The 26325-nt window shown below is 42.2% G+C and overlaps 1 protein-coding gene across 1 annotated transcript; it reads left to right on the top strand.

The window, feature by feature from the left end:
• The first annotated feature begins 267 nt into the window (after positions 1–267).
• On the top strand, positions 268–22618 carry clcn6 (Cl-/H+ antiporter 6). The gene is made up of 23 exons (XM_085393117.1): positions 268–446; positions 1745–1801; positions 1946–2011; positions 3339–3404; positions 3480–3546; positions 4032–4138; positions 4346–4472; positions 5354–5421; positions 5569–5627; positions 7121–7253; positions 7747–7860; positions 9791–9957; positions 12633–12741; positions 14743–14872; positions 15006–15159; positions 16610–16766; positions 16852–16958; positions 18943–19129; positions 20087–20247; positions 21591–21747; positions 21831–21938; positions 22025–22150; positions 22276–22618. The coding sequence occupies exons 1-23, from the start codon at positions 372–374 to the stop codon at positions 22354–22356; spliced, it is 2583 nt and encodes an 860-aa protein (XP_085249243.1). The 5' UTR covers positions 268–371; the 3' UTR covers positions 22357–22618.
• Positions 22619–26325: the final 3707 nt, after the last annotated feature.

Raw genomic sequence — 26325 nt, 5'->3', positions numbered from 1 at the left:
TTCAGTATGGCCAGTTCTGTGTACTGTCTGTTACAGAGCAGACATCAAATATCCGAGGTTGGCACTTTAAGAGGAACTGTCACTTTCTAATTTTCTACGGGAAGCAAACGCAACATTGTCCTCACGCGAGACTTGCGTTGTTGCGTTTACTTGTCATCGGAAATCCGCAACTCAAACTTACTTGGAACGTTATTTGTTATGAATACATTTTAAAAATGTAAAATGTTAGAATTCAGCTATATTCAGATATGTTCGGTTATTTTCTCCGTTCTTTGTTTTACATTGTTTATTCTACTGTATTTTCAAAGTCGTCTAAAACAACCTTTACTTTTTATGACAGCCCCTGAATACAGCATGACACAACAACGAAAATGGCGTGCTGTGGAAGATGTTTTTGTTGCCAGTGTTGTTGTAGAGAGGGAGAGACACGGACCCCAGAAGAGCTGGTAAAGAAAGACGTGATAACAAGCACAGGAAGCATCATCTGCTTATGTTGTGTTTACTTTGGGGTTCTTAGGATTTCCTCTGAGCTATTCTAAGCGCTTTATTCTGGCTGAGCTGCTCCACCCCGCTGCTCACTATGTTCTCTTGTCTTGGTTCTTTTGCAGGAAAGCGAGGAATACTTATTAATGCACATTATGAATGTATAGTCGTTAAGTCAGCTGTAATATTGCTGCTTACAGAAGAGAGAGCTTCCCGTTTTTCCGTGTGACGATATAGTCCGTGGACCAAACTCCATTTATAATTTCCTCAGATTAAGCAATCTTCTTATTTTAATCAATTTAATCTCTGCCTCATTTCATATGGTTTTAATCTTTCAGTAGGTGTGGGAAGCTATTGTGCAATGCGGCGTGTTTGTCGCGTGGAAAATAACCTCTTTCTATTTATTTCCCCACATTTTGAATGTTGTGATTACACCAAGCAAAGGCGTAGTCTTACAGGACCTCCGAGAAGTATACTGCGAAGGCAGTATGGACATAGCCCGGCTTTATTTGCGTTAGTTAAACATGTAACCTGGAGTTTGTGCATTGAATTGAACGCTGCTCTTAAGTAAAGCTGTGTAATTCTAACGGGACAGCTTGACATGAAAGCTCTGAAACTTTCAACTACATACATTTAAAAAGTAAAGGTTACTAATCGCTGTAGTTTGTAACCACAGCAGAGTAAATGGAGTTTATTGATGGACTAGGAGACCTACTGTGGAGACAATTACCTTCCAACTGTAACTGTTCTAGTTCCACAATGTAAAACAGATTTAGATCAGATTACAACCAAATATAAAAACTTTCATTGATTTTCTGTATTGACAGTTTAATATATGCAAATTCCAGCAACAGTGCTGCTTATGTCTTCATTTTGTGGTTTCACTGAGGCACAGCTTCACATGTTGCACATATAAAACATATTCCATGTCTAAGAATCTGTGAACAAACTGTTGCTTCTCGCTGGTTTTAAACCATAAGTCTGAGCATCACTTCCTACAGGAACTAAGTGTGTCCAGTGTTGGATGCTTTGGATGGTGGTGCAGGAGTCAAGTACTAATTCCACACTCATTTCTTTGTTTATTTCCTCTATTTATTTGTTATTTATTATTTTTTCCAACATGCAGGCGCACACATTTAGCTGAACTTTTAGTAGGAAGCTTAATTTGTGGTCAAATATCCTTGTGTGTATATGTAAATACATACATAATTATTATTGTTATTTGTTTGTTTGTTTGTGTGTTTGTTTGTTTACCCCCCAGACAATCCTTGGGGAAATCCCAGACGAGGAACAGATTCTACCCAGGAAAGACTATGAGGTGAGACTTGCTGGAGAAAGCCTTCAAAGAGATATTATATTATGTGTTTAGAGCAGAAATGCCAGAGCAGATTAATTTTTTTCAGTACTGGACACAATCGATGTGTGAGGCAGGAAATAGTCACACAGTGTTTTGTGTCCACAGAGCTTGGATTATGACCGCTGCATCAGTGAGCCTTATGTGGAGGTCCTGGAGGGGATGGACAACAAGGTAAGACAGGTTAAATGTGTCATCTGCTCCTGTGTGGATGACGCCTGTGCAAAGGCTGTCACCGATGCACGTTTATTGTTTTACATCACATGATGAGATCACTGATAGTAGGACTTGTGCCAGCAGCTGATCTGTTAAACTGTATGTGATCTGTATTAAAGTTGATGTTCCACAAAGCTCTGTGTTTTTAATCTTGATCAGTGTTACTAATCAGCTTTTCATATTTGATTGCACAGACACACAGAAACCACTCTATTATAAATATTGAGCTAGCTCAAATATTTTAATATTAATTTGAACAAACCTCCTTTTAAAAATGTTTCCTATTTTCTAAAAGTTGTGAATGATTCATTATCAGATTAAGGAAACATTTTCTATGCAGTGTTATGTTAGAACAGGTCACGTGGGATCTGTCCACTTTATTGGGGCAGATCTCAAAATCCAAAGAAATATGACTGTAACAGTAGTTTGAATCTAGAAGTCACGTGGATCGTTGATGGATTTAAACTTAGACAGCATCACGATCTTTTAGCCTCCATTTAATCAAAGTTTCTGTAACATGTCACGGTCACTGCAGTGATAATAACAGTGTTCCAGGAATTAGGAAACACAGCAGAGAACAGCACTCACCTACAGCTGGGAGGAGGTCAGGGATGAAAGCAGCAGGGCCGTTAGGATACTGTCAGACAGTACTGCTACACATGGCCACAAGAATATCAATGAAGACTCTGAAGAATTACTGTGAATTATTTGTCAGCATTACGTTTCCATTTATCCAGTCATAGAGATATTGATGCGACTGCCCTGGAGTGCCACTGTTACGCCACCATACCTGCAAACGTTCTAGATCTACGTCATTGTCACCAAGCTTTATTCTTCGGCCCTACATTCGATGTATGAGGCATATACAGATGGCAGCATTTGTATACAGATCATTGAAAGTCCTGCGGGCTGTACTACGAAGCACGATTAGCATGGTTAGCTAAAGTTAGAGGGGTTTTCTGTATCACTACAGTGGCTCTCTTTTTACCTGCTAAACCACTATAGTAGCTTATGCTGAACACAGCCTGGTGACAGGGAGGTTCTGTTCCACGTCTCCATCACTTTTATTTACAGCATTTTTAATCCTGTATAGATTCAATGCTGGGGGAATACATTTAGTATGTGGAGCTTGTGAACTTTCACTAAAACCACAGAATAAAGCACAAACTGTGCGACTGGGAACGTGTGTGTATTATTCATCCAACGCAGAAATGTTTTTAGACTCTTTTTAGTCTCTTATATATGAGAGAAAAAAACTGTTTTTTATTTTCTTGTCTGCCAACAGAAAGCCAAAAAATATGAGGCGGTGCATTGGATGATGGTGTTTGCGATCGGGGTCACAGTGGGCCTGGTAAGGTGCATTCTGGGTCTTCTTTTTGTTTTGCTGGATTTCAGCTGCTCAATAAGAAACGTTGCTCTCTTTCAGCTGGGCCTGTTTGTGGATTTTTTCGTACGCCTCTTCAACAAACTAAAGTTTACTGTGGTTGGTGATTGTATCCTTTAACATGACTCTGTACGTGGAGGATGGGCAGATACCAAAGCAGCTAAATATTGGGCAGAAATGTTGTGCCTTAGAAGATCCTCGCACAGAAGGAGAGCGTTTGTAAAGTTGCACAAAATATTGCATTATTTCCTTCAGAGATTGCTGACAGCAGGTGCGCATTTTTATGCCCTTTTTCTTTTGTGTTTGTTTGAACATTGTCCAGAGTTGGTCCAAACAAATGTCAGGTCTATCTTTTTGTTCTAGAAAGAATTCAGAGTGCGTTCATATGATGCAGATGCTGTAATAATAGTGTGAAGTAATGTTTGGTTCATCCTGTGCTGTATATGTGTGTTTTCATGCCTGGGTTTGGTCCCTTCGCTAGTATCTGTCATATGGTTTCTATTTACTGCCTGACTCTTCATCTAAAGAGTGTTACTGTGTGTAACCACACTTTGTTTGTTGATGTGGTGATTCTACTTTAACTGAAGCCTCCAGCTATAGAGAAGTGCAGTGACAAAGGCTGTCTGTCTTTGTCCTTGCTGGAGCTCCTGGCGTTCAACATGACCTTCGTCTTCATTGCCAGTGTACTCGTCCTCATCGAGGTAAACATCTCAGCTGCAGCTGACAAACTCAGGAAAGAACTCCTGCTTTAACAGTTAAAGTGTGCAAATTCTGCGGTCCTTGCATTTGAGACCTGTCTACCTGCATCTCTACCTGTCCAAGTTTGTTAACTGGTTGTAGCATGTTGTTTCATTCTGGTATGTTTGTGATAGTAGATTACACACTGACCTGCAGTATCGTGTTTTCAGCCTGTGGCTGCAGGATCAGGGATTCCAGAAATCAAAAGTTACTTGAACGGAGTGAAGATTCCTGGAATTGTTCGACTACGAACTTTTCTCTGCAAGGCTGCTGGAGTCCTGTTCAGTGTAGCTGGAGGTAAAGTGCGTTTGACTCCCTGACATTTACTGTACGGGGCGATCGTGGCTCAAGAGTTGGGAGTTCGCCTTGTAATCGGAAGGTTGCCGGTTCGAGCCCCGGCTCGGACAGTCTCGGTCGTTGTGTCCTTGGGCAAGACACTTCACCCGTTGCCTACTGGTGGTGGTCAGAGGGCCCGGTGGCGCCAGTGTCCGGCAGCCTCGCCTCTGTCAGTGCGCCCCAGGGCAGCTGTGGCTACAATGTAGCTTGCCATCACCAGTGTGTGAATGTGTGTGTGAATGGGTGGATGACTGGATATGTAAAGCGCTTTGGGGTCCTTAGGGACTAGTAAAGCGCTATATAAATACAGGCCATTTACCATTTACCATTTACCCAATAATAATATTATCAACAACCCAGGGTAGATGCACACACACAACCTCCTCCTCCTCCTCCCTGGCTACTACTGTTGTTTCCTTCCTGGAGGCGCAGGGTAGACTCTGTGTAGAGTTTTCATGTTCTTGGGCTTGTTTCTGAAAGTTGTGTAAAATATGGACGTCACAGATGCCCTGCGGTATTCCCTGCGTGATACTTGTTAAGCATCTACTTTTGTAACCTGCAGACACCACTGTACTCTGACAGCAAAGCACTTTATTGGAATATTTTGTGTTGTGATCATAATGACTTCATATGGGAGGTGCAGAATTGGGAGCAAACATAGAAGAAATATCTTTGTGCTCCCGGTGGTGTTTTAGGTTAACTAAGGCAAAACAAGATCACTAATGAGGTTTTATACTTTGAGTCAAGCAGTGTCAGCTTCTGCTAACTTTAGAGCAAAATGATGTTGATGATGAATGATGAGCCAGGGTCAGAAGGCTGATGGACTGACTCTGTGTGCTCAGGTCTCTTTGTGGGGAAGGAAGGTCCAATGATCCACAGTGGAGCCATCGTGGGAGCCGGCCTTCCTCAAGTACCCCAAAGCTTATTCTAGTTTGCTTAGTTCTAGTTGTTGTTGTTGTTTTGTGAAACATTTTGGACACTAAAAATAGCACTGGTGTTATTCTTGTGATTTGTCTGGTCGTACTTGTGGATATCAGACCTTTTCTCTCTCCATCAGTTTCAGAGCATTACTTTCAGGAAGATCAAATTTGACTTTCCCTACTTCCGCAGCGACAGGTATGTGACAGTAACGATCCTGAGTCAAACTAAAGTTGGAATATGGTGTAAATGTAAATAAAAACAGAATACTAGGATTTGCTCAGTGCTGTGTGATACACAGCAGACCTTGATATCCTGAAAACCTCAGGGACCTGCTGGGGACCTACAGATGTAAATCTTTACTGATCTGTGCTGCATAATTGCCCAAAGTTAAACCAGACTCTTAAACTGGACCCTGACACTGACTGGGAGCCAGTATAACTGCTTTTGCAAGGGTGTGACATAAGTTTACTTAGAAGCCTTGTAAGTGACGAACTTGCAGATTGTGGTCCGTGGCTCAGCTGCAGGAGGCGTGGAGCAGTGGACGCATCGTTGGAAGAAGCTGACCGACACAGCTTCATTCAAGGAGAGTCTGTTGAGAAAAAAGAACAAGGGATTAATAATCTGGATAAGATGAAACATGGGAATGATTTCTAATACAGAGCATGGTGTGAATTCACAGCTGCACTCTTGTCCTCCTTACTAATCCTCTGCAGTTCCTGATTCACTGACTTTGCTCCATCCGTCCTCTCTCTTCATTCCTGAGCCCCTCACAGCACTCCTACCATCTTCTCAACACACTCTCTCCACTTGTTAGTAGATTTCAGTTGTTATTGTTAACCACACTAACCTGCTGTGCATCCTTTCCTTTCCAGCTCATTTTCTCTTTGTAGACAATCAGTACAAGTCCTTTTGTCCTTCGTTATCATCCAGCCTCGCATCCACATCCTAACCTCGCCTGTGCTCCCGGCTGCTTTGTTCATCTTTCTGCCTAGGCCACATTTTCTTTGACTATTTCCTCATCTTTCTCTTCTGACTTCTTCACTCACCTCTTTTCACTCTCAGTTTGTTTATGCAAACCACTTTGCATGTAATCATTAGTTACTACTAAGCTTTGACTCTTTTCCCCTGCTCGTCTTGGGCCCTGTCTCCTTCCCTTCACCCCCAGCTGGTCGCTGCCCCTCCCTGAGCCTGGTTCTGCTGGAGGTTTCTTCCTGTTAAACAGGAAAAACTTAACAGGAGGCCAAGTGCTTGCTCACAGGGGATCTTCTGAGTGTTGCGTTATTATACTTTCTTTACTGTACAATATAAAATGCTTTGAAGCAACTGTTTTTGTGATTTGGCACTAAATAAAACAGCATTCAACACCACCCCTTTAATTTCCAGCTTCAGGCTCATGATCCTGTATGACGCTGTCTTCACCTTCGCATTATTTATGTGTCCTCTCTTAAAGATTATCCCTACTCTGGTATAACAGAGACTCTCCAATATTATCGACCAGCTCTCTCTCTGTACTATACAAAGTCTATTTTTAGTTGTTCAAAGAGTTTGAATAATCTCCAAAGCAACGAATTTTCTTGTAATTTGTAGTTTACACAATGTTCCAACTTTTTGGCACAAACACTGTTACTGCCTCCTAGCAGTGTAGCATGTGTGACATGTGACTGACAGTTTTCTTACCTGTTCTTTAGGGACAAGCGAGACTTTGTGTCAGCTGGTGCTGCTGCTGGAGTAGCTGCTGCCTTTGGTGCGCCAATCGGTGGCACCCTCTTCAGTCTGGAGGAGGGCTCGTCATTCTGGAACCAAGCCCTTACATGGAAAGTGGTAGGTCACCCTTTATAGTTACTTCACCACAATTTCTTTGATAAAGATGCACGGATACCTCTTTGGATATCATATTTAGGAGTTACACTGAAATGCTATAAAATAAAAATTCATTCTATTCTTCTATTTCTATTTTACCTGCTTCATTTGTCATCAAATAACAAGAGAACAAGCTTTACTTGCTCGTCAGTCAATTGTAAAATTGAGCTCTGAAAATGTGCAAAAACGTCTTTAAACCTAAACAGTTGATGGTTTTGACCTAAAGCTGAAAGTTTGCACGACAGATTAATGTTTGCTTTGGATCAGAAGTACACCAAGAGGATAAAAGTACATGAAATTTGATCCTGTCATTTTTCCCTTATTTGCAACAACAATCCATCTGCTTTATAGATATAGCCAGGTAGACCAGGACACAGTGCACCATCCAATCTCTCTGACCTTTACTGACCAATGAGTGTGATTAAATGTTCCTCTTGTCTATCTACTGTTTTAGCTCTTCTGTTCCATGTCGGCCACTTTTACTCTCAACTTCTTCCGTTCGGGAATCAACTTCAGCAAGTGGGGCTCCTTCCAGCTGCCTGGCCTCCTGAACTTTGGAGAGTTCAAGGTTAAGAGTTTCTTATCTTGTTATTCCATGTGGTACAAAATGTATCTTCAAAGATTATATATAGTATTTTATTTTTTATATAAAGTATGATGCTGAAATAACAGACTTTAGGTCTACACAGTGACTCATTGTATTGATTGACTCATTGATTTGATTTTGAGGACGGCTCCAAAAGCAACATGCCAACCCTGTGGGTAGGGAAACACTGATCTGGGGTGACTAAACTTTACCATATGGTACTTTTTTATGTGGTTTCTTCCTTTAAAAAGAGAGTTTTTCTTGTCGCCAAATGCTGTTCACAGGGGCTCACGATTGTTGGATTGTAGGGCTTTACCTTACCGTATAAAGTGCCTTGAGGCACCTGTTTTTGTGAGTAGGTGATATGTAAATAAAACTGACACAAATGAAGTTAAAACATCTGAATCTCAACTAATCTGTTCTGACATGTTTACATATGGATTTAAAAAACAGAGTCTGTGGGGTCACCATTAGCCCAACTGTTCCACCATCTCACCTCATATCTGCTCCTCACATCATCGTTACTGCCTCTTCCTGTCTGTGATATCTCTTGCAACCGACCCAGTTAATACCCGCTGTGCAGAGCTTTCCAGTACTCGATAACAAAGTTGATGTTGAACTGATGTGACAGCTGCTGACATGACTAAAGATCTGCAGGTCATGCACCACTCAATTTATGTAACCTGGCAGCTGTGTTGAAGACGCGAGTGTCGGATTTCGCAGGTCTTTAGCCCAATTTTAATGATGTGTCAGTATAGATGTGCAGAGATTGACAGATTCTACAGAGGGAGATGTTGCAACACTTTGCAAAGATTAGACTTTGTAGAACAAAACTTGGAAAAAGAAGCTTGGTGATTCGTTTGCTTCCAGTTTTGACTTTTCCTTCTGTACCCACATGATGGCACCGGTTCTGACATAAACGGTAGTAACCAGACCGAAAAGCAGCGCACATTTCGGTGCTTTATTTCGGTGCTTTTTTTTTCCTGAGCTGTGATACACTTTAGATTCTAGCCAATCGTTTTACGTTTCCGAGGATAGTAGGCGGGGCCAGGTACGTACGTTCTGTTAGAGCAGAGCTACAGATTAAAAATGCCCAAGGCAAAGCGGTCAAAAGTCTGGCTGTACTTCACAGCAAAATATGCAAACTCAGCAGCAACAAGAGCTTTAAGGTGATACTGTGATACTGTCAAAAGAGGTAACACCTCAAATCCGATGAAACACCTGGTGACGCATAGCGGGGTTTTTTTAAAGCCGAGAAATGCACCGTATTTGATAGCTTGCTGCGAGACCTCACACCAAGCACATCTACTGCGGGTGGGTTGCCTGTTATCGGACCCGGATTTAGCAACATCCCCCAAAAACACGGGTCAGTGTAGCAGAAATGATGAGGATGATGATGCAGCAGCAGCTGTTCTTCTCTGCGTGAGTAGCTTAATGTTGTTCGTGTGTAATTTACGTTGAGTAGGCTAACCACGTTATTACATGAATGCATGTAAGGTGAACTAGCAAACACCGTCGTAGTTACATGCAGCTGTCTTCTTGTTTGATGGCAGATACTCCCTTCACCCTGGCCAATAAGGCTAAAATGACCAAAGAAAAAGTGGAAAACAGTTAAACATGAGAGGTTTTTGGACAAAGTTTGTGTTTTTTCCATTGTTTAAGCACTGCTTCCAGCCAAGAGTGATACCATATATGCCCCATAGCTGCAGAAAAGGCTAACATTGTTATCTTTTTACAAAAAACAGCTGAACATGAGAGGTTTTTGGACCATTCTTTAAGCACCGTTTAAGTACCGGCACCGTTTCAAACGCACCGGTTTGGCACCGGTATTGGATAAAACCTAAACGATACCCATCCCTAAATATCAGCCTGATGTAAATATTATTATGGTTTTATTCCTCTTGCTGACCAGTGTCCAGATGGAGACAAGAACTGCCACCTGTGGACAGCTGTGGATCTTGCCTTCTTTGTCCTGATGGGTGTGGTGGGCGGCCTTCTGGGGGCGCTCTTTAACTGCATGAACAAGAACCTGGCCAAGTATCGCATAAGACACATTCATCCTAAGGCCAAGTTTATCAGGTGAACTGTTTGACCATCTTTGATCCCATCTGTGCTTTTCATGTTCATCAGACTGTGACACTAGGACGCAAGCAGTTTGGTGTAAGACAAACATGAACTGAAGTGAAAGGTTTTTAAAGTGATCAACTGATAATGCATAAATGTGTGAACAGCATCTACAATTCAATTTTATTTATATAGCACCAAATCACAACAAGAGTCTCAAGCTGCTTTATATTGTAAGGCAGACCCGACAATAATAATGTTATCTCAGAGCCAAGCTGCTGTTCACAGTTGGAACAAACATAACAGGGAACGTTCAGAGCAGGACAAACGTTAGAAAGGCAAAGGCTTTATTACAAACAATTCCTCAGTAAATTCCTGAAATCTGTGTATAACAAGCTATTAGATGTGTGGTTGGTCAACACCCAGAATATTACCTGAACGTTCCTGTGTTACATCATAGCATAAATAAGCATACCACTGTCATTTTGTTGCATGGAGTATAAAGCTGCATGCAAAGGAATGGAAGAAGTCTCACATACTGACATCTGTAGAGAAACAAACAAGGAAGCCTAGAATGGGCCATAAAGCCTAGATACGAGACCTGTGTGGCGCACACACACTGTTCCCTGTGTGCCTGCGCGGTTCCTCTCCAGGTATTCCAGTTTTCTCTCACAGTCCATGCAGCATGTGTAATAGAGTCATTGTTCAGTCTAATTTGACCATGCATCAGTAAGTGGATCGAATAAAACTCTGTATGAATGTATGATTAGATGTAAAGAGGACAAGATAATATATCGTCTGAAGCACTTGGTCACATGGTCAGTAAGACTAGAAAAGTGCTTTATAAGTACCAGTACAATGATCTCCATGGTAACATATACAAAAACCTGGAAAGTAGAGCAGGGCGATATGACCAAAAATATTTATCACGATATATACATTTGAAAATTTGCGATAACGATATAACTGATGATATAATTGATGTGAGACAAAATACTTTACAACTCCACAACTTTATTAGTGCAAAAAAACCCATCAATGTATTTTCACTTAAACAAGCAGCTGTTTTTTGTGTGCATTAAAGTTATATAAAAATTAACAGTGCAAATGCAAATTCCTTGCTGACAGTTTAACCAAAAGGCATTTCCAGTGGAAACTGGCCGATATAGCCTCAGCATAACCATGTATAATATCCACAAAACTTAAAAAGAGGTTATACACACACAATACAGTAATATTATGTTGAAGCGCAGTGCGTATCACTCTGCGAGGCTCCTGCCTACGATAGTCGTAATGCTCCGACAATCCATCAAGCGGTGCGGCTTCGTAGCTTAGCAAAGTTGTACTAAAACATTTGACAGATTTTCGAGCACCGTGTGCCACATAAAATCGTTTCGAGGTCAGTAAACACAACCAGAATTCATACATAAGGCACACGGGATTATAAGGGGCGCTGTTGATTTTCAGAAAAATCAAAGGATTGATTTTAAGTGTGCCGTATTTTCCAAAAAAAGGTAATAACGACGGCCCGCTAGCATGCGCTACCAAAAATAGTGCTTTGTTGTGTATCTGATGGACGAAATCTAAACCAGTTCTACACCACTGGAGTTGCAGCATTTTTTAAAACCAATTCTGGTTCATCCGTTTCATTTAACGATCCGCTTTTGCCCTTCACATTCTCCGTCGCCGCCATGCTTTTTCCGCCATGTGCGTATGAAAACAAAGGCACTGCGCATGCACGTTTTTACGGAGCCCCGCAGGGGACATGGGAGAAAAAAAAAATTAAGACGGACTTTTGCGAGATCTCGCAAAAGTTTTAGCCACATTCTTCGGATGCCGGCTCGAAGCCGACCGGGAGGTCGAGGCACGATGTGCGGTGTTCCTCCCGGCTGTAGTAGGTCTCGACGCTAACGGGAGGTTGAAGGCCAAAGAATGCAGCTAAAACTTTTGCAAGATCTCGCAAAACTTTTGCGAGATCCCGAGTTTGTTTTGCGAGATCTCACAAAAGTCCATCGTAATTTTTTTTTCTCCCATGTCCCCTGCGGGGCTCCGTACGTTTTACCCATATTCTATTGCGGTATTTCTTTTTCTTATCGTAGCCCAATATTATACCGGTATTACCGTGAACGGTATGATATGGCCCAGCCCTACTGGAAAGTCACAAACCGCTCTGTTCATTATGGAAAGTAACTGAGTTGTGTTTAGAAACTCCTTCTGGTGATCCATGTTATGTATCAGGACCAGGAACATGCAGAACGGGTCTGTAAACATTTGGACCAAAGATTTCACTGTTGTTTCACTGCCACAGTGGTTAGAGTGACACTGCCCTCAAAGCTGTGATACATCCACATTTTCCACTGGAAAATACATTTCTGTTCTCAGTAGAAGCTGGCACAGATATGTCAGACTCAAACGAGATTCGTCTCCTTTACAAACAGCACTGTTAGTAATGAATGAGCTCCCGTCCCAGTTTTCTATCATTTGTTTAAATAGATTCTTCCCTAAAATCTGCGCACTGAGAGAAAGATGATGTATTCTGCTGAATAAATTAACGAGGCGCTCCTTTTAATTGATAATTTTCCAATCAGTTACTGTAATTGTGTTTCTTTTTATAAAGGTGCAAACTGTCGTTAAATATGTGCCTAACTTTGTTAACCAGAGGATAATAAACGATTGTTCTAATGTTCCAGAGTTTTAGAGAGTCTGCTGGTTACCATGGTGACAACAATTGTGATTTTTGCGGCTTCCATGCTGGGTGAATGTCGTGACCTGTCCACTCCCACAGCTCACAACACCACGGTAAGAATTTTAATAATCTTTGCATTACTCAACAAAAACACCACAGGTGTGTTTTCACTGGTCTAAACGTTAAACGTATGTTATGATTACTGTGATATTTTAGCTTCAAATACTCTTTAAGATATATTTGTGTGAAAAACAATCTGTCAGCCCACTTTCAGGCCTTTTTTTTCCTCAGATTGAAATCTGTCACACCATTTGAATGGGAATAATTCAGAAACTATTAATGACAAAAGCCTGACATTTCCATGAGCCTTTCTTACCATTAAAATGAACCAGGATCTGTAATCTGGGGCCGATGTATCAAAAAGACACTGGCTAATTAAAATATCAAAACTAATTCAAGAAGTCTTGCAAAGTTAGCATTAAACTACATGACAGTTTTTATTTAATATTGTACTGACGTCTTAATGGTGCATAGTTAAATTTACTTTACATTTCAATGTTCTTGCTGGATTGAGCAAATATGAAAAGTTGTACCACAAAAATAAGACTGTCCTGTTCAAACAGAGCAGGATTCTTGAGTTTTCAGATGCTTTGCTAACAGAAAATACTTTAGTTCAATATGTTTTCCTTTTTCATTCCATCTGTAATCATCAAAGTTTCAGAATATTTTCTGCTCAAATATTTACTTAAATATTTATGAACATGTACCGTGAATACCATCTTCAATTCATTGGCCAACATGGTAAATGGACTGGTTCTTGTGGCACTGGTCTACTGTGCTGGAGCATGTAAGTGCTTTCTATCCAAAAGTCTCACACATTCATCAGAGAGTATCTTGGCCCAGGATATTTGGCATGCAGACAGGGATCAAACCTCTGATTAGTAGGTGACCTGCTCTACCTCCTGAGCTGATGCCACCCCCAGCACAGCTGCTTGCTGTTGGCTAGAGAGAAGCCTCAAACCATCAGACGGCCTTTTCAGCTTTAGACTGAGACTCACACACGCATCAAGAGAAGTTCCCAAACCATATGACACCAACCTCATTGAGGCCAGATATGGTACTTACAGCTATTTCTCCCTGAAAGAGTCCTTGTAGTTAAGCTTACAGTTCCCTGTGAGGATCGTGCTGGAAGAAGCAAACAAATGCAAACATCCAAAGTACCGAGAACTTGTAGATCAGTGCCGGTGGAGAGGCTGAGTACATGTGAGTGAGTGACTATAAGTCCATAGAAGCGGGATCCCGAGGTTTTCCTGCCTGCTCCCTGTGTACGACCTACGACCTTTCTTGGACTACAAGTGTTTCTACCATTAAAATAAATGAGGATCTGCAATTTGGCACAGATGCATCACAAAATATGAGTATTGGCCCACTAAAATATGGAAATTATTTCAAGCTGTCTGGTAAAGACCCATACAGTATTAAACTTCACATTTTAATCAGTGATGATGTCTGAATGATATATAAGCTTATTAATTTTTTATTTATATGTTTAAACTTTAAATCATAAAAGTTTTATACAAATCAGGTGGTCAAGCAGAACATCTCCTAAAAATGTGCTGATTTATGACAGAACGATATATTAAAAATGACAACACAGCATTTCATCTGTTATTAGACTCAGTTGGCTTCTGTCAAAATGTAAAAGAACCCACCCACCACTTTAACCACACTCCACATCTTGTGTTAACATATGGCATAGAAACTGAACATTTAACAGTGTTTCCTGAAAACCCTCTCCTGTCTGATCATTTCCTGATAACATTTACATTTACAATAATTGATTACACAGCAGTGGGGAGTAGACTTTATCACAGTAGATGTCTTTCTGAAAGCGCTGTGACTAAGTTTAAGAATATAATCCACCCACTGTTATCATCTTCAATGCCCTGTACCAACACAGAGCAGAGCAGCTACCTGAACGCTAGTCCAACAGAGGTCGATCATCTTGTTAATAATTTTACCTCCTCACTACGTACGACTCTGGATACTGGAGCTCCGGTGAAAAATAGAGCCTCACTATGTGACCATGTTAACCTGTGACGTATGTTTTTTAGCTGGCTGGCAGTGAGGACATCAACTCAACCATTCGACAGTTCTTCTGCTCAAACAAGACCTACAATGACATGGCAACACTGTTCTTCAACCCACAGGAGGCAGCCATCCACCAGCTCTTCCATCAGGATGGTTAGATGAGTTCACACATGATTCATTCCATGCATTACTCATGTACCCCGTACAGTGAAGTGGCATTTTAGGCCATTTTTCAAAAATCAAGTTCAATTCTATCAATAAACTGGTTTCTAACTCTCCCCCTCAGGTACCTTCAGCCCTGTGACTCTGTCAGTGTTCTTCTTCTTATACTTCCTGCTGGCCTGTTGGACATATGGTGTGTCTGTCCCCAGTGGCCTTTTTGTCCCCTCACTGCTGTGTGGGGCAGCTTTTGGACGCTTGGTTGCCAACGTGCTCAAAGTGTAAGAACTAATTAGAATATGCTTTTTCTCACTTTTTCTCTGTCACAGCCTTGTGTTGAGCTGAACTGAGAGCAGTCACTGTTGATACAAGCACTTTTTTCTGCTCAAGTGTTTTCTATCTAAGGCTACGTTCACACTGCAGGTGAAAGCACATCAAATCTGACTTTTTTGACCCTATGCGACCCATATCCGATCATGGTATGACAATGTGAACGGCACAAATCCGATATTTCAAATCCAATCTGGGTCACTTTCATATGTGGTACTGAATCCGATACATATCTGATGTTTTAGAAAGCGAGGCTGTGTGAATGGTCATGTCGCATTATATCCGTCTTTTACGTCACTGACACAAGACAGACGCCAATTATCAGCGCCGGAGAAGACAAACGAGAAAGCATGGCGGCCATTGTTAAAGCACGGCTCTCTGTTTTCTCAGTGTCCTTCTTTCTCTAATTAATTTGTCAAAATTCTGTCGGTTACGACTGTGCAGAAATTGATAGACTGCTGCAACAACACCTACTCACTCTGTAGCCGCCATTTTTACTTCCGTAAACAGAGCGCGTTGTCTGTGACGTCTTCTTTTGCGCATGCGGCCACTTTGAGGGCCGTGAACCGTTCACACTAGAGCGCGTTTGCTGTCACATTTTATTTGTAGTGTGAACAAGCAGAGAAAAAAAAATCGGATTTGATCAAAAAATCAGAATTGAGCATTAAGACCTGCAGTGTGAACGTAGCCTAACATTCACATCTATGGGTGGATGCACCAGAGAGCACCTTGGGGTTAGTGTATGGCCCAAGGATATTTAGCAGGTGTGATATTTAGGTATCAAACCGCCCAGCTTCCAGTTAGTTGGTGCCCCTACACTTTATATTACACCCCAGCCTAAGACAGCCAGAGAATACCATAGAAGTAACTCCTTGTTCCTCACTCCCAGTGCTGCGGCAAGATTTGCACTCCAAACATTTTGGTGTATTTTCCACTTACAAAAGGTCAGGGTGGGTACAGCTGAAACTCACAGTGTTCTCAGGGGAATTACCCCAAAAATAAACAAAAGCAATGCAGGACTCTTACATCCTTCGCTAACAGAAACAGGAGAAATGTGTTTACCTGGGCTATTTGTAGAGAACTGACAGTACATACAAAGCTGCTAATCCAGCTCTTCTAGATTCAGACATTTCTTGATTCAGAAACACGACACAATCTGTCTGGGAGTCAGGAAGAAGGTGGAGCCAAACTGGTCTGGATGGGTATCAATTAAAAGGTGGTGCATCCAATCTCCAACAAGCTGCCACCTGCAGCTTACATGATAGAAAAGACTGAACAAAATGAACAGACATTATCGACCTTATCAGAGTAAAAACAAAGCAAACTGAGTCGTAACACTTTCAGTTGTCACATTCTCTCATAGTGGTTATACTGGTTCTTAATGAGTCTGTCCTCTGTTAGGAAACTGGGAATGGACATCTACTCAGGAACCTTTGCTCTCATTGGAGCTGCTGCCTTCCTTGGAGGTGTGGTCAGAATGACCATCAGCCTCACTGTCATCCTCATTGAATCCACCAATGAAATCACATACGGGCTGCCCATCATGATTACGCTAATGGTACACAACCATGTGTTTTTGCACTTTGCACTGTTCGCCACTGTGACCTGAGTTCATGTGCAAATTCTTTTGTGTTGACTGTCAGGTTGCCAAGTGGACTGGTGATTTCTTCAACAAGGGCATCTATGATATACACATCCAGCTGAGAGGAGTGCCTCTGCTCGAGTGGGAGACTGAGGTAGAGATGGACAGGTAAGAATTGTTGTTGGCAACAAAAAAGGACAGTTGGCCCTTGTGGTGGATGAACTGTGTTGTCAGCATTGTCAGTAGGCGTTGGTATCCCTCCTTAGCCCAGAGCAGTTCAACTCTCCAGATCAATGCAGCTGCCAACCTCAAGTATCTATTCGTTTTTTTTCTTCTGTTGCCTACATCATTGAACTTCTACAGCCTTATGTTCCTAGCAGGTCTCTGAGGTCATGTGATCAGGGTCTTCTTGTCATTCATCATACAAAGCTGAGAACTAAGGGAGACAGCTTTTGCCACTGTGGCTCCCAGACTGTGGAACTCTGTCCCACTGAGCATAAGATCTCTGGACTCAGTAGCTTCTTTCAAAAAACAACTAAATCACACTTTTTAGAATTGCATTTTGCTAACTGTTGTCTGTTTGTTTTATGCTTTGTTATCCTTGTGTGAAGCACAAGAAAGGTCTAGAAAGGTGCTATATAAATAAAGTTTTACTTACTTACTTGCTTACACAAAGCACAGGTCTGATACTTCATTGTTCCATTCAATGCTCGTCTGGGGCCGGATTGTGGAGCTAGCACCCTAAAAGCAAGAATGCCCAGAGCTCCAGCTTATCTGCGGGAACCACAATCTCATTCTTTCGATCGCTACCCAGAGCTTGTGACCACAGGTCATGTAGGGATGTAAATCGATCAGAAAAGCTTTACTTTTATGCTTCGCTCTTTATTTACCAAGACGAATCGGTACTGTAGACGCAGCATCAACCCATGTGTTAATCTGCCTCTCTTCTCACTTGTGAAAAACACCCTGTTATGACCCGGCTTGAAAGCCGCAACATAAATATGGAGACGAACACCAGAATTTCAACAAGAATAGTTTTTTCTAAAATTACATGGCAAGTTGGCTAAAGTAGCTGGCACCACCAAGGCAAAGACTAGTGATCCTCCCTGAAAGCCTGCCTCAGGTATGCCTTTATCCACACCTGACTAGGTGTGGTCAATTAGCAACAGCTGAACACTCTTGCACTGTCACTGCAAAGAGATTAGGGACTGCAGAGGGGCGTAACACACCCTGAGACCCCGAGACACAATGCTCGGACCTTTATGGCGCCTCCTGCAGGTGGTGGGTCTACAGAAGAGAGACGGGCTGAGTCCGGCCAAACCCCATGGGCTAAAGCCCACCCACCAGGCACTCTCCATCGAGCTACCTCCCCAGGCCTGACTCGAGGGTGTGGCCCCAGTAATCCTGTCCCGGGGAGGGTACAAAACGAGCCTCCTCAACCTAGCATCACTGGAGCACACAAACCCCTCCACCATGGTGGGCAGCTGAAGGGTTAAGGTGGAAATTGAAAAATGAGGTGGTTTATGACAAGACTTTATATTGCAGAGCTGATCTGTCAGGGGATTTGATGTTGCCTTTCATCGGTGAATACACGCCTCAAACGGTTTAGATGCTTGAGATTTTTGCAAATAGTTGAAAAAAATGTAGGTGAAAAATGAATTTAGTCCATTTTGGTGAAAGGCTGAAGCAGTGTCAAAGCTTCCTCGATGCACTTCATCAAAAAGACAAAGCTGTCAGTCTCAGCATTAGCATGAGAGGCTCTGTCTTGTTTTCTGCCTTTACAGATTCTAGGAACCCCATGATAGGGGCAGGGATAGCTCAGTAGGTAAAGTGGTCGCCCCATGATCGGAAGGTCGGCGGTTCGAATCCACTTAACGGCTACCCTGAGGTACCCCTGAGCAAGGTACCGTCCCTACACACTGCTCCCCGGGCGCCTGCTTAGTGGGCTGCCCACTGCTTCACAGAGTGAATGGGTCAAATGCAGAGAAAAACAAGTAATTTCCCCATGGGGATCAATAAAGTATCCATTATTATTATTATTATTATTATTGCAGTGTGAGGGTGAGGTGAGGTTAAAAACCCAAACTGTGTGATTCGAGCATGGTCGCTCTTCCTGTGGACTCAGGTTGTCTTTATCTCTCATTTCTTCAAGGCTGACAGCCAGTGATATCATGGAGACCAACTTGACTTACGTGTACCCCCACACCCGAGTCCAGTCTCTAGTCAGCATTCTGCGCACCACGGTCTACCATGCCTTCCCCGTAGTTACTGAAAACCGTCAGAATGAGAGGGATTTCATGAAGGGCAACATCCTGATCAGCAACAATATCCACTTCAAGGTATGTCCTGCTCTTTTACAGAGCTCAAGCTCAAGCTTCCCGTCCAAATGGAGGTGATTAAGGCTCCCCCCACCAGGGGCAGCAGTGACTTTGAAACATTTCTTTAGTGACACTGTAGCCCCTCCAGCAATGTCCTTCAGGTTGCTTCTGCTTTTTTCTTCGTTTTTTCTAATTCCTCATTGCTCGTCCCATAATATAGTTTTGATACAGACACGTCATCGATTTAACAAAGAGCATGCAGACTTTTACAGCAGTCAGTAATTTGTATAATTCTGAAAAGAATGTGGATTTGTTTCCCTTCCAAGATTAAGAATTAAACAACAGTAGAAACTATGATTGATTTGGTCAGCTCTATTTTGCCGTGTCATTCATGCAAATTGATCCTCACAGTGTAAACCTTTGGTGTATCAGTCTGTCCAGTAAGGAAGCAGAAACCAACATGCATCAGTTTCATCTGCTTGGGTGCAAATGAAAGTGTGAACATGAAGAGAACGGGGAGCCACCGGTGGTCTCCACATATGTATGTGCAGCCTGAGTGTGTCTGCAGTGCACTTGTTGTCACTTGTGAAGCAGATCAAATGGATTCATACGGTTTGTGCTTCCTAACAGGTCAGACTGTGATGATCGAGTTTTCTGTCACTGGTTCTATCATTTCGATGGTCTGTGTTGAAGTAGTGTTTAACAAAACCTAGAGGCAGCAGGAAATGTTACTGAGCTAAATAAAGTATAAAAACCAAAGTAACATCAGCTACCGAGCTTGTATTTTTGTCTCCAGGGAGAATCAGTGGGTTTGAAAGTGCGAGCCCATAGGTTTGGCTCTGTAGTGAGCAAAGCTTTGCAATATGTTGATGTGCAGATAATTATTTAAGAATTTCATGTTTCTTTATTTTTGGATGAAATCATTGTTGTGGTTTTTGAAGGCTGTGTTTTCTTCTAACCCTTGACTGTTACATGTAGAAATCCAGTGTTGTGTCACGTGCGGGCGAACAGCGACGGCGCTGCCAGTCCATGAAGTCGTACCCATCGAGCGAGCTGAGGAATGTTTGCGATGAGCAAAGTGCTGCAGTCGAACCTTCAGAAGAGGGAGAAGACCTGCTGCAGCAGATGTTAGAGAGGAGGTAGGCCAGATAAACACATCCAGACAGTCTCTGAAGTTTTACCTCTAAATTTGATCTCAGTGGATTTTAAATCAAACAATCAAGTTGTGATTAAAGTGCAGACATCAAGCTCTAATTCAGGATGTCTGATAACAATACGGCAGTAACTATTAATACTTAGACATTTATAGTTTCAGAGGGCCAGAAGTAATTAGACAGCTGACTGACGAGCACTCGGCCTAGTGTAGCATAGCAATAACAGAGTTCAGGGTCACCTGATCCAGCCCTAACTATGTGTTTTATGAAAAAGGAACGTTTTTAGACTAATCTTAAAAGTACAGACAGTGTCTGTGTCCCAAATAAAAACTGGGAGATCCACAGACGAGGGGCTTGAAAGCTGAAACCTGGATAAAATGGGGCCTAATTATTTAAGGTTTTGTATTTGGTAAATGGACCGAAAACACAAACATTTATACCGGAGTTGGTCAGGCTTAGCATCTTGCCCAAGGTATGTATTTGTCATGCAGACTGGTGCAGCCAGGGAATCAAACCACCTCCCGATTAGGAGATGACCCGCTGAGCTACAGCTACAGCCACCCCTTGAGAGGAAAGATTTAAAATTCAGAGAAGTTTGAATGTTACAGATTTGATTACAATCTCTTGTCATCATCAGTGTCAGAGGTTTGTTTTTTGTTTTTTGAAGTTTGTCCGAAATAATTCTTTAGACCAAGAGGAGGCAGTATAACCAAGGGGACCCAGAAGCAGCGCTCAGGAGCAGGGGTGGGAACTCCAGGGGCCGCTGTCCTGCAGGTTTTAGATGTGTCAGCTGATTTAACCCTCTCAGGCTCAAATTAAGTTTTTGTTGCTAATGCACAAAAGAATACCTGCAGTGGTACTTCTGAGTAAAAAAAACCTCATAAAATATGTATGTGGGGTAATCAGGTTGTTAGCTTTTAACTGTTGCAAATCTGCAACGCCTGCCTTGAGAGGGTTAAATGGCTAAATTACCTCCTCAACATGTCCTGAAGTTCTCCAGAGGCCTGGTAATGAACTGAACATTTGATTCAGGTGTGTTGAACCAGGGTGATACCCAAAACCTGCAGGACACCGGCCCTCAAGTCCTGGAGTTCCCACCCCTGCTCCAGACAGATGACAAATGACCAGAGAAGCTGATGTCGAATGGCGTAGTATAATGAGTTGAACTGCTAATATTTACCACAAGTTTTTGAATTTACTCCTGATGCTGTCAGTGCACATAGTAACTACAAGTATTTGTAACACTGCCTTTCATTCTGTCTGTGTTTTCTTTGTGGTGCATAATAACTGCAAATAAATCTGGCACTCCTGTGATTTCTGTGCTGCAGGCATGCTCCCTACCCTAACCTGTACCCAGACCAGTCTCCCAGTGAGGAGTGGACCATGGAGGAGCGCTTCAGGCCGCTAACCTTTCACGGTCTCATCCTTCGCTCCCAGCTGGTTAACCTGCTCATACGAGGGGTGTGCTACGCCGAGAACCAGTCGGTCAGTCATTGACACACATGTGTAGATAATAAATGAGATGACTTTTTCTTATACGAGCAGTTTCTCTGTACCCTCTGACGCAGAGCACCAATCAGCCTAGGTTGTCGTATGCAGAGATGACTGAAGATTACCCACGCTACCCTGACATCCATGACCTCGACCTCACCCTGCTCAGCCCTCGCATGATAGTGGTACGTTCGATTTACCCGACTGAGACAGAAAATAATCAAGCAGAAAACTCAGATTCATTAACAGGCCGTCCTTTCTGTGTACCCAGGATGTCACCCCCTACATGAACCCGTGTCCCTACACTGTTTCACCCAATGCCCGCATCTCCCAGGTGTTTAACCTCTTCAGGACTATGGGCCTGCGACACTTACCCGTGGTTAATGCTGTTGGAGAAGTAAGTGATTTGGGCTTTCATGCCTCTAGTAAACGTGTGAGGAAGCCACAGAGTTGTTGTGTTATGTTGTCCTCACCAACTCAACTCTTTTTTTTTTTTTTTTTTTCTTTTTTTTTTTTTTTTAGATTGTGGGAATAATCACACGACACAATTTAACCCACGAGTTCCTGATGGCCAAACTGCGACAGCACTACATCACCATTTGACCCAGCTGCCTCCCCTCAAACCTCCTCCATCCCTGATAGCGTTCTGACACACACACATGCACATACATCCTCTGTACAGTAGGGGGCGTCGTTATCCAGGTAACGAAACCTTTCAGCTGTCAATCACTGCAGTCTTTTTGGTCTTCTTCAGTCCAACCTCCAGTGTGCTAAAACACACACACACACACACACACACACACACACACACACACACACACACACACACACACACACACACACACACACACACACACACAATAAACCATAAACCACAGATATCGATGCTGATTATTCAAGAACACTTGCTGTGCATTCAAGCTGTGAGCCGCAGAGAGTCATCCTGCCATCTGATGAAACAGCTGCAGAATGATTGATAGCATTAAAAGCATTACACACGTTAATGCGAGATTCTCACTAGTATTCCGATAATTCTCAAGGACATTATGTGTTCCCAGAGGAGGAACAGGTCCATGCACGTCCACCTTCCTACAAATATTTAACTCTAGAAGTGACGGCAAGGATTTTTCTGTCATATATAAACATGAAGCAGCTTGTTTATCCAGTGAGAATGCACCATTAACCCTGTCGTCAGTACATTTGGTGAACATTGTATCATCTTAATTTGTCTTTTGTTTTGCTGAGCTTCCAACGTGTCTCCACTAGTTAAAGAGTTGATACTAAAAAGAAAGAAAAACTCAAAGACCCTACAGTACTAGAGGGAGAACCCCAGCAGTCAGCAGCAGCAATGGTAAGAAGGAAGAGCCCCCTTTAAACGGGAGAGATCTTCGTGTGGTTTGAGGGGGAAACCAACTGAACAGCTCTTAGACAGAAGGAAGATCTGCATCTTATAATAAATTCAAACTAGCATGTCCGTCTCACTCTAATCATCTAAAAGCAGCAGTGGCTTCAGTGCGTTGCTGATTGTTTTTCTCGCAGTTTGACGCACAGGACACAAACTTCCAAAATGAAATGTCATCTACTGAGGATTCCCGAATGGCTTCATGACTGAATGTTGCTTTTGATGTTTTGATTTTGCTTTATCACTATAGCACTTTTATTTTTGTCTGTATATTATTTGAATCTTTGTGATGAACTGGATATGTGCACTAAAAGCAGGCGGATGTCCCCACGGTCTGACACTAACCCAGAGCTCAGCAGTAACGTTGTGACCTTGTTGCACATGCCGTACTGTAACATTTGTAACCACTTGAGCTGTCTGTAAATCCATGTTTGTGTTCACAGAGTTCAGTGTTGGACTTGTGAGGGCTGTGATGATCAGGTTTCACTGACCAACGTGTTATGTCATTTAAATATTTTTTAATGCAGAGCCATATTTTAGAAAAACAAATGTCTATTATGTATTTTGTTTCTCATACTATTACTTTTTTCAACAATATGTTTCTAATCGGATTTTCCGGTACATCATTTCACTGTCATTCCTAAAAGGGACTAAAGATGTGAGTAAAGGCAAGTCAAAGAGATGAAATTCCTTTATGTGTATGGTTATTTTATTATTGGCAAGCACAACAGCACACGTGTACGTCAAACATTTCTTATTTTAGTGTAGCCTCTGCGCTGTGGTTTATTTTTATACAGTTTTATCTTTATGATTTACTGACTCTAGTCTGAATCGCTCACTGATGGGCCGAGGCTGCCCTGGATCGTGGTCACATACTAGAGAACGCGCGATGTAAAACCATTCTTATGTTGCCCTCTGTTCTATGACTTAAATAAAGATCCTTGTTTTGTGTGTTTGTGTTTGTTTTGGTTTAAATAAGATGTACGGTCCGTCCTTTCTGAAAGCATTGGGGCGGTGTGTAAAACAGAATGTAGTGATTAGCAATAAAGGCATCGTTTATTCAAAACAGAATAAAATCAGAGTTTAAAGTGAGGAAATGTACCATGATGGCAGCAACATGTCTCACTGGACGTTTACTGCCGTGAAGCATCTTCTCTTGTTTTCATTTTTATAGTTCATCTTGTTTCACATTGTGCCAGCTGTCTTTAATTGGTGAAAGATCTGCATTGCAGCCAGGCAATTTCAACACTTTTTTTACTATTGTACTACGAAGCCATGCTGTTATAATAGATGCAGTGTTCCATGTAGTTCAGTTCAATTCTATTTATATGCCACCAAATCACAACAACAGTTGCCTCAGGAAGCTTTATGTTGTGAAGTAAAGACCCAACAATCAAACATCCCCCTTGGAGCAAGCACTTGGCAACAGTGGGAAAGAAAAACTGTTTCAGCATGAGAAAACCTCCAATATGCAGACAGTTTATGGAAGTGAACTTTATGCTATGGACAACAATGCAAAGTGGGGATGAAAGGTGGTTTTACAGTAACATTTGTAGTGCAGAGAACTAACATGGTCCATATAGAGCTTTGTATTTTGCCTGAGAAGCAGTTCTTAAACGGTACCGTTGTTTTTGTTGTAAAATATGCGTGGTTTCTTAATTTCGTGTTCATTTTGGGATCTAAATGGGTAAATCATTTTATTCAGTAATCACAGAAGCTGCACTTTACACAAGAGGGCTTGGAGGGAATCTGGAGGCAACCACTCCAGTGCTGCATGGGCTGTTTTTGTGGGGGGATTATACATCTGTGGGGCAGCTTGGAGGGATGAGGGAGGTGCCTGGTGTTATATATTTCTCCTAGTTCAGTGTTTTATTAGGAGGAGATCTTATTTCAAGTTGTTCACATTTATTTTTGGTTTTGTTTTACTGTATGACATTGATTGTGGCACAATTTATTTTGATAACCCTTATTTTGTATGGCAGTGGAAATCAATCAGAGACATACATTTACATGACTAATTATATAAGATTTCTCTCCAGGGCGCTGGACCTGGGGTGAAACACTCCATGCATAGTCAGGAGCTTCCTGGTCTTGATATCAGTGGGTTCTATCTCTTCCTTTGGCCAGCTTATTATCCCAGCAGGTTACCTGATCAGGTGTTGATAGCCCGGATCTTGTTCTTACCGTTCAGCTGACTCCTCAGGACTTGCCTGACCCTCTGCAGGTACTTGGTGGTTGCAGCTTTTCTAGCAGCCTCTTCATGGTTCCCATTTGCCTGTGGGATCCCCAGGTACCTGGAGCTGTCCTCTGTGTCTGCAATGTTGCCTTCTGGTAGTTCAGTCCCTCAGTTCTGACTACCTTCCCTCTCTTTGTTACCATCCAACTACACTTCTCCAGTCCGAACAACATTCCGATGTCCTTGCTGTAGATCCTGGTGGTGTGGATCAGTGACTCTCGTTCATTCTTGGCATACAGCTTGATGTCATCCATGTATCCGTAGAGTGTCTTGTCAATGATCTGAGGGGGTTCAGGCCTATGCAGAACAGCATAATTTGCGCTTTGGCACAGTACTACTGTTTGCTCTTGACTGAGTAACTTTGTTGGCATGTTTGTATGTCTCCATTTTGGCCAAAGTTATAATGTTATACCATAACGATGCACACATCCTATCCTGTTTCTCGTTATGATGCTTCAGCACTAAAGTAATCCAGTGGCAGTTGTCAGTATTGCACTGCTACAAACCATAACTGTGGATAGTTAGCAGTTAGCCAAACGTCATTTCCCAAACAGATACAGTTTAAAAAGGCATTTATGTTGCTATTGTGGTGTAACATGTATGTGTCATTATGGTTTGTTGTTTGTAACACTGTCATCCTAGATCAGCCGAGGCTGATGGCTAACCTCTGAGTCCAATTCTGAGGTTTTTACCTGGTAAAACTTTTTTCATCATGGAGATTTCAAATAAAATCACTAGCAAATAATAAAAACATAATATGTCAGTCTCTTCGATGCTATAATGACGATGTGACACTTTATACTCTAACAGACCCTTCACACTTGAACATGATGATGAGAGGTGATGGTATTTATGAGAGGCTCTTTCCATCTGACCTGAGCTGATTGAATACAATCCTGTCATTTACCTCCAGCCATTAAAAAGCGTCACCCGT

Source organism: Rhamphochromis longiceps, linkage group LG20, assembly GCF_057381845.1.
Source record: "Rhamphochromis longiceps isolate RC_006_pf linkage group LG20, R_longiceps_female_GT1.1, whole genome shotgun sequence".
NCBI classification, from domain to species: Eukaryota; Metazoa; Chordata; class Actinopteri; order Cichliformes; family Cichlidae; genus Rhamphochromis; species Rhamphochromis longiceps.
Note: the sequence above shows the minus strand (reverse complement) of the source record. Positions and strands in the feature narration are given on the sequence as shown.

Coding starts and splice junctions, on each gene's coding strand:
- clcn6 (XM_085393117.1), top strand. CDS start 372: ATGGCGTGCTGTGGAAGATGTTTTTGTTGCCAGTGTTGTTGTAGAGAG. Junction 7,861..9,790: donor TGAACTTTGGAGAGTTCAAG/GTTAAGAGTTTC, acceptor CTTGCTGACCAG/TGTCCAGATGGAGACAAGAA. Junction 19,130..20,086: donor GCAACAATATCCACTTCAAG/GTATGTCCTGCT, acceptor TGTTACATGTAG/AAATCCAGTGTTGTGTCACG.